This window comes from Mangifera indica, chromosome 1, assembly GCF_011075055.1.
Source record: "Mangifera indica cultivar Alphonso chromosome 1, CATAS_Mindica_2.1, whole genome shotgun sequence".
Taxonomy (NCBI): domain Eukaryota; kingdom Viridiplantae; phylum Streptophyta; class Magnoliopsida; order Sapindales; family Anacardiaceae; genus Mangifera; species Mangifera indica.
The window spans coordinates 11,079,453-11,088,978 of record NC_058137.1 but is presented as its reverse complement, the minus strand read 5'-3'; the positions used below and the strand labels follow the sequence as shown (position 1 = coordinate 11,088,978).

At 30.3% G+C, this 9,526-nt stretch overlaps 1 protein-coding gene across 1 annotated transcript; it reads right to left on the bottom strand.

Annotated features, from left to right (window-relative positions):
• Nucleotides 1-4,485: 4,485 nt before the first annotated feature.
• Nucleotides 4,486-8,601, bottom strand: LOC123209729 (probable ATP synthase 24 kDa subunit, mitochondrial). Its single transcript, XM_044627863.1, has 7 exons — nt 8,421-8,601; nt 7,843-7,936; nt 7,313-7,457; nt 7,017-7,127; nt 6,520-6,666; nt 5,199-5,321; nt 4,486-4,733 (listed from the first exon to the last, which is right to left on the bottom strand). Exons 1-7 carry the CDS (start codon nt 8,457-8,459, stop codon nt 4,670-4,672), a joined length of 723 nt encoding a protein of 240 aa, XP_044483798.1. The 5' UTR covers nt 8,460-8,601; the 3' UTR covers nt 4,486-4,669.
• Between the last annotated feature and the right edge of the window lie 925 nt (nt 8,602-9,526).

Sequence of the window (9,526 nt, the reverse complement as noted above, 5' to 3'; positions counted from 1 at the left end):
TTATAAATCCTTGATAACCTAAATGGTCATGTCGAAGCATAAAAACTTTGGGATCAAAGAATTTCTAGTTCGATGTTGCATAAGTTTTAATTGTCTTTATGATTGTATAATACAATTCAATTGATAAATTGGATAATTTTACAAGTATTCTTTCGGAGGCATTACCAGTTATACAGAGGAATTTTGCACTATTTTCACCTATGGTTTCAATGTGATAAACATTATTTTTTATATCTTTAAAATTAAGTGGATTTTTTTGAATTTATTTGAATATAATGTATCATTGATGCTTAATTTGGTTCCCTTTTTTAAACAAAATTGTGGTTCTTCCGAAGCCTTCAATTAGATTCATTTATCCCAAAATCGCACTTACTTTGGCTTCAGTGCTAAAGCTAAGAGAAACTTCTTTTCTTTAAGAATTGTGTGCGTTATTATACTACCCATCAAACACATGTCTCCATCATCAACTTTTGAAGTTAATGCTTCAATTTTAGAGTCCATATATTTTTATTTAAAAATTACGTTAGTTATAAAATATATAAAATAGTGAAAGAAAGGAGAATATGATAATAAAACACAAAATAATATTCATGACTCCAAAATAAGGATATATGATGGATTTTAATTATGAAAATTTTTGGGCATTCAAGTCATTATTCAAGTGACTTATATTCTTGCTTTCGAAAAAAGTTTTAAAGCATAAAGATTCGTTAGATCAATAAGATCTAAATTATCAATAAATTCAATTATATTTTTATGGATGCTTAATATATATCCACCCAATGTTTGTGCGTATGACAAGTACGCAATCAATAGCATTTATGACCACATCTACTATTTTTTTGTTTACTCTGCATTATTATTTATTTCACTTTAGTCTTAGTCCACTTTTGATAATATGACTGGGATGTTCTATTATAATCATCTTTGGGTCAAAATTATTTTATTCATGACCTTACTCAACCCAAGATAACTACTATTGATAGTCGTGTTTACTTCAGGAAATAATATACTGTTTATGGGGCGAGTTTAATGGTTTTTCATTAACAAATAAATATAACAATAATTCAAATTTTTTTTTCTCTATATTGCTACTAAAGGAGCATATTATAAAAATGAAAGGTGGAAAATATTTTTTTTTCACATTACTTCAATCAGGAAAAAATTTTGAACAACGTAGAATTATACTAAATTACAAAGCCATTGGGAGTTGAATTTGATGTTTCAATTCATCTTTCAAATTTCTTCACAATTTTAGTAAGTCCTCCATTAGATTCACATATTCGGCTCATAATCCTTTAGGGATGTAATGCTAGAGAAAAATAGTGGTCTTGAATTTGTCTTTATGAGACATTTTATTTAATCAATTTTCAAGACTCATAAATTCTAGATAAAAAATTATGCAAAAAGTCCATTTAATTATATCCATTCAAGTTTAGAAATTTCAGGTTCAAATATTATCTATATTCATAAAACTTCTAATTTGTAAAGAATATATTGAGATTAATCTTTGAAACTTTAAGTTCAGATATTATCTTATATTTACTAAACTTTCTAGTTTTATAATTAATATTTAGAATATTATAGTATTTAAACTTTAATTCTAATGATATTTCAAACTTCAAGTCCTTTTTTTTTTACAATTTATACAATGTTTAGGTTGCAAATGAGATATAGTTATTATAAAACAAATAAATATTTTGATGAAATTTGGGACTTCAAGTGTGTGTGTGTATATTTTCACAATTTTACAAACTTCAGGTTGCAAATTGGATACAATTATTTTAATATAAATAAATATTCAAATAATATTTAGAACTTAAAATTCAAATTCATTAGTTTGCAAATGAGATACAATTATAATTTGCATTTATAGATGTGAAACAATTATAAAAAATGACATAACTACTATTTGCTTTCACAAATGAGAAAATAAATATAATAGAAAATTAAATAGAATAATAATTGAAATAACCATAGTTTGTATTTTACAGATAAGACAATATCATAATTAGGATATTTATATTTGCATCATACAAACTGAACAACAACAATATAATTAAAAAAATAACTAGTATTAAGATATACCTGACCGTTTTATGTTGATAATGTGTCGTATATATAATTGAAAAAAAAAAGAGAAATATAAATGTATTGGAACTAAAAGTGATGTGATCATTTTAGTGCACAGGCATAGACATTTTATGTAATGGTGTAAAAAATTTGTGTGTGAGGTAGACATTTGCAACTATAAAAACTTCAAAGTAAACACTTTCCAAAATTATTTTCACATAAACTACAAAATCCTCAAAATAAATAAAATCTATTAAAACATAAAATTCAACTAAAATTAAATTTTTTTTTTAAGTTGGAAGATGGAAATTTCTTTATTATTTAGGCTTAACAAAGAAATCATAAACAATATTCAAAAATAATTTATTTGGATTTTAATAAAACGTCATTCTAATTAAAAGAATTTAAATGATCAAGTTACACTAAAAATAAAAGGAAGGTTTAACATGTATTTAGAAAAAGGTTTAATATCAATAAATATTATTTTGAGTAAAAGAATTCAAAACAACTATGATGCATAATGCAGAAGGGGTAGAAAAGACATAACACAAGTTTTGAAGTTTAACTTATTTTTATGTGACAAAAACAAATTTAATCTCTTTAATTTAGTAGAAAAATTGTAAGTTCAATCAGCTAATTATAATTCTAAAATTGTCAATGTCAATCAAGAATTATCCTTGATATTATTTCTAAATTAAAACAGAAATTCTTATCACTATTTTTTTCACGCCATTTGAGGTTAAATCTATTGGAATATAAATTTAGTCTGTTCAATTCATTCATTAAAATATTTGATTGGATAATTTCAGGTATTACTGTCTCTTTTTGTTATTTCATCAACTTTAGGATCATTGGGCTTAACCCAATTATATACGGAGCCTCTCAACCCCCAATTACAGGCAAAATTTTGCCCTTTCATTGTCATTAATGTCGCATGAAAGCCTTTACGCAGTAGTATATTTAAATATATATAGGCCAAACTATTATTTCCCACCCAAGGTTTGGTGTAAAGTCTATTTTCCACTTGACAATTATTCAAAATCCAAATACCCACCTTTTTGTTAAATTTCATAGTTACTGTTAGAGGTAAAATTATTATTTAATAAACATTTTTAAAAACTATAAATTCATTACATTTTACTTTACTAGGTTTTAAAACTAATAATTTTATTCAACCTTTTCCCACTCAAAGTTTGAAAAATCAAAATTTTTCTCCTGGAGTTTTTATAGCAACTATGGCGACTAGAGACGATGACATTCTCTCTCCCTCCTGGCTTCTCTCTCAACTGCACTCTATTTCCAACCATTTTTTCCCCTCATTGACGGTGTTACGAAGAGACTAAGATATAGAGCACTTCGTCGCATGACAGTCAATGATAGTAAAAAATGGACCGTGGTTGAGAACGCCATTACTATCATCACCATCTTCTTTGACGATCGACAACTACTACAAAAACCTAAGAGGTAATGTAAGTTTTTCAAAGTTTTAGTAGGATTAACTTTGTTAGTTTTTAAGCATGGGGGGTAAAAATGTGATAAATTTTTAGTTTTAAAAATATTTTTATTAAATAACAACTTTATCTCTGATAGTTAAAGATAACAACGGGAGGGGTGGGGAGGGGATCTCAATCCCCTTCCCTAGCCTAGAGATAAAAATGATTCCTCGTCTCCTTTTTGCGAAGAAAAATCCCCTCCTTATCTCCTCCTCATCCTCATCGAGAAAAATCCTCTCCTCATGCCCGTAAGAAAAATTCTCCTCCTTATACCTTCTAAATATAATATAAATATATTAAATAACAAAATTAAATAAAATTAAAATCAACTAACCATTTCAAATATTACAAATATAATATATTAACCACTTTAATATGCACAACAAAAACTTAAATAAATTTAAAAAACATAAATAATATAAAATTATAAAGATATATTAGTATCTTAAGTAAATATATTAATATAATAAAACAGGCGAGGGGGCAGGGAAGGAAGGAAAAAGAGACACATATATTCCTGTCTTGACCCATCCTAGATTGCGATTTTTTTTTTTATCTTTGTCTCTATCATTTTTTCTGTTTCTATTGAAGAATCTATTTCCCGTTAGGGTTAAAACTCCTAAAGTTTGATCAAAATTATCATCTCTACTAACAATAACTGTAATATTTAACAGAAAAATAGATATTTAGATTTTCGATAATTAACGGATAAAAAGTGTGTTTGCACTAAATCTTGGGTGGAAAATAGTCATTTTGCCAAATGTATATATCATACATTTAGGTAACATGCTTTCAATTATGCCTTGATTACCGAAATAAGAAAAATCTTAAAACCGGCTCTTAAAAGACCCATGTAAAGAGAAGCATTAAATACAATTAGTATTCGATGAAGTAAAGAAAACGGCATGAGGGAGGGGCGTGCTAAATGTATTTCCATAGCACAAACAGCAACAAATTTGTGGATCTCGCATAGTCGATTATTATTATAGTACAGCCAAAAAACCGACTCCCATTCTCATTATCTGAGTCGTCGCACAATTGTTCAACCTCAATCAAACGGTAAAAAAAAAAAAAAAGAAAAAGAAAACCAAATATTGAATCTCTCACAGAAAGTTTCTGATATCCAGTGATTTCACCTCCACCATTTCCTCATCCTTGAACTCCTCCCTGAAATCAGAGAAAGACTAATATTAGTTCCAACACAAATAAGGTTAAAACTTATTTAGTATTGTCCAATCACAATAAAATCTTGATACAAGTGTATTGTCCAATCTGAATTTTTTTGATAGAGACGTCATTTAAAGGCACAAGGCTGCTGCTTCAGTGACAAATCTAAATCTTTGACAGCATCCAAAATGCAACGCAAGTTCACTCCTTTTGCAAGTATGTGCCAAACTCCACCATTTCAATCAGGTGCAAAAATGGGCTTTGCTGCCTTTCTATAACATTTAGTAGTCAAGAAATTCTTATAAATCTTCTTTGACAAGAGGCATCTAGATAATTTCCTGGTAGGAGATCAAGAACCTAACTCTTCACATGTCTAGAATGTAGGGGCCATTGCCAGAAGTCAAAAGTGTAAAGAAATTAACAGGTTCATGATCGAAAACGGTTAGCAAAGTGTAAATAACCTACCGCTTCTTTTGGGTTTCCATAGCCTCAAGAGAATCCTTCTTCAGCTCCTCCAGCTGTGCTTTGGCAATTTTGTTTTCCAACTCCTCCTCATACTTTGGCAAGTCCTCCTTCCGGATTCCAAGCCTGATAAGATAAAAGGATTCATTAAGTTAAGAAACAAAAATAACGTAATTTCATGCAGTATTGAACATATGCTGACAAATTTTAGAAAACTAGAATAAAAAATGCAACCAGGATGATTCTATAGTTCTTCAGAATAGGAAACTCTATAGGCCCATAATCCTAATTATAGATCTAATTAATTATTACCCCAGTTACATATTTGTAAGTCACCTGACCTCCCTGCTTGTGCACACAACTTCACAAGGGTAGAACAATGAAGGAAGAACAGAGATATTGGTTGGTAAAAAATCATTGTTCAGTCACTATTAGCAATGCTACAAAAATCATTTGCTATGTTCTCTCTCCGAATTGAACAGTGAAGCATGTAAATTTCAGATTTTTCATATCATCCACACAAGTTCACTGATCTCCAGTGACACCAAAGCGGGCAGTTAATCGGTGTACAATCACACATATCAATCAATAGTTAACTGTAATTATAACCTCTATATCATAACAATGAATACTACACAGATGACACTCAAAGACAGCCCAATTTAATTTTTTATTTTATAAAAATGGTTTAAATCATACAGAAATATTTCAACACATAAAATGATACTTTATTCTATAAGTGACTCAAGATTTATGCACAATATAACAATCCACATACATGAAATAAACCCACATGCATTTCTATATCACAAAATATAGCATGAAAGCCCTTTCTACTGGTCAGTATATATGTACAAAAGAAAAAATAGACATGAAATAACCCCTGACCCACATTCAACACCAATGGAGTTGACAATTTGAGCACTTTAGGCATGTCACCACTCCTTAAGCATCTAAGCATAAATAACTGGTTCTTTCATTTTCCCAGATATGCAGGATTACATACACCAACCATGTTCATGTGTTATGATAAAGAATCTGGGCAGAACAAGAGTATAATTCTTACCATATGTGTGGCAAAACATGCTGAACATACTAATAAGAAAAAAGTTGATTAAATATTGAGCAGCATAGCTACTACGGCTAACAAATTCAGATTTTAAGCCACTAGTATGCTCAAATCTGTGTCATCAAATTCAGGTATTAAGGAATATTTTAAATCATTATTTATCTTAATAATCATAGTTCAGAGACACTACATAGAATAGTAGTAAGAAAATAAATAAACAAAAATGAAGTAAAAAGCTGTTTCAATGATGCATACTTCTTATTAATCTTATCAAATTCAGCCAAAAGAAGACCCATCCCATTCTTATCATTTCTCATAAGAGGCTTTTTAATTTCCTTTTCCACTTTCTCGAGGGCGTCCATCATCATAGCCTCTGCACCGAGTTCATCAGTGAGTCCTCTCCTGAAACAGAAAAGATAAAAATAATTATTTTATATACGAATGGCTTCAATAGCAATTTGCAGCTATCTCGAATCCACAATAAATACAAAAGTATGGTTCATCATTTAATGCATAATCTCATGCCAAAAGAAAAATTAATCCTTTCTTATCATAGCTTCTAGAAGAACAGCCTAAATGCACTGGCCAATAAAGTAAGAAAGCACAGAATAGTGATAAAAATAGTAAGTTTTACAAATTCCATTCATCCTAGTACAAAAGGGTGATCAAAGTACATGAAAACACAAGTGCAAAGCTTCAACTGCAACAACAGTTATATCTAAGACATAAAAAATATATAAATGAATACATACTTGATACGTATTTCCTTTAACGTCAACAAATATGTACGAGCATCTGGGATTCCTTCTGTTCGACTTTGGATAGTATAATGAATCCTTTGAGATTCTGAGAACAAGCCTGCCCTGCAGATGCCAAAATATGATATGTACATTATCATCAATTGAAACAGTAAAATTAAGGTGGCATAAACAAGGCATACTTATTTCTGCTCTCAATTCAACATTCACCCATGTATATTAATGCACAAGGAAATATAAAAGAAAGCAATCATGAATAAATGAATTCCAAATGAAACAAAGGAACTTACTTCTCTCTGATTGTCTTCATGACCTTAGCATATTGAGAAACAGCAGCAGGATCATCTGGGTCAATGGTGATCTTCTCCTTCCGAAGTATCCCCATGGCTGTGTCAAATTTTTTCTTAACATCCAAAAAGATGTTCTTCAGCATCTCTTTTCAGCGAAAAGGAAAGTTCTTGTTCAGTGATTATCAGATAACATAGAACATCCACATATTATCAAAACACAAATGTAAACAGATAGAGGTATTCTCCAAAAAAAATCCATTTAATTGTCTCTGTTCCTACTCATGAATCCAACAGGTCAACACAGCCAAGATCAACTACAATCAATAATTTGACAAACCCATTAAATGCGATTATTTCTTCATAGAATAACCATCAATACGAAGAGATCAAACATCACAATCTACCTTCAATACCTTTTCTTCAATAAATTTGACAATGATAAAATTAGTTTTTAAATTCATAGAATGTCCATACAATTGTAAATTACAAAAACATACCAGCAATCATAAAAAAATTGTAAATTCACTCACCATCTCCTTTTAAAGACTTAGGCGCAGCATCCTTCGCAAAGTAACGCACCGGAATAGCATGCTGCTGTTGCAGTATCACTTGACTCCCACACAACTGTGCATTTTCAATACAAAAATACAGGGGAAAAAAAAACTGTGAATGTGAATTCCAAGAATTAATCCAGAAAAAATAATCATAATCAAAATGATAGTGATGTCTAAAATCTTCAATTTTGAAACATAAATGATACTTATTTTCACTATGATAGTCAATCAAATCCACCGAAAAATCTAAAATATTAATAAATATCGGACTTTTCATTAGCTATAATTTTCTTACAAAAAATAAAGCAACAATTTTCCGCTTTTTCAAGCGAAAAACAAAACCCTTATATCAAATTTTCATTTAAAAAATTATTTTCAGACATTGAAACAGAAAAGACAATCGTATTTCAGATCCATTAAAACGAATCGCGTAACAAAGACACAAAATCGAGCAATGAGGAGTAATAAACTTCTGTTTCGAGATTAAGAAAGGCTTGATCGAGGATGTGGACATCTTTGTTCCCACCTGTAACAGCGAGGAGTAAGTTACCGACCTGTTTGGATTTGGATAAGAGGCGAGAAGTAAACGCCATGATCTGACCTCAGCCTAATTCTTCTTCGTTAGCTTGGTTTTGTTTAATCGTGTTAGGGTTTGCTTGGAAGCTCTCCGTTTTCCGTTTACGAGTGGACACAGTCTGAGAGACTGTGGGTGAGTGATTCTGTGCCATTTCGAGTGTTAGTTTACCTTTTGATTTATACCGTTGATTGCAGGGGTATTCGAAGTCGACGGCTATGAGGCTTCCGTTTGATGGCCTTACTATTCCAAAGTTTCAAACTTTTTTTTAGGTCGAAGGATTATCCTCACCCAAATATTGATAATTTCCAAATTTTAACCTTTAATTATAAAAAACTCAAAAACTCACCATGAATGGGTAAGTTCAACACTTTCCGTCAATAAAAAGGGTAATAAAGTAAATCTGCTGCTTAAAATTATAACCTTATCAATGGGTGAGAGAATTTAAAAAAATTAATAAAAAACGCAGTTCAATGAGGGAGAAATTCTGCAAATTAACATGCACGCACACACAACATAGGGTTGGACGACGCGTGGCAATGCGTTTGAAATGATTTCCCTTTTTTTCACAATTTTGGAAGATTTATGGTTTGCATTTTGGACGTGGCAGCATCAACTGACGACACCTGTTGAAAAACGACAAAGCAGACGGGTCATGTATGGAATCGGCAGCTGAAATCGTTGCACTCGAATGACGTGCTACAAGCTTATTAAATTTGACGTGATTATATTAACTTGCTACAAGCATGTTAAATTTGACATGATTATATTGGAATCAACTATAAAATTTTTTTGAAACAAACCGGTAACAATGGACTTGTATAGAAAAAGTGAGTCAATGGATTTGCGACATATGAGGAGGTTTTTTGTCATTTCACTCAAATTTTAAAAAAATTAGTGATAAAAATAAAATAATTTTTAATTTGTTAACTGATAAACGTGCAACATGTGTTTATCCAACGTTAGAATTCAATTTGAACAAAAAAATGCAACACCCGATCATTTTGTTCTATCATTTGACATTCTTTGTGTGTGAAACTTCTCTCAATGTTTTGTGTACTTTAAGTGTGAATACTGATAAAAGGA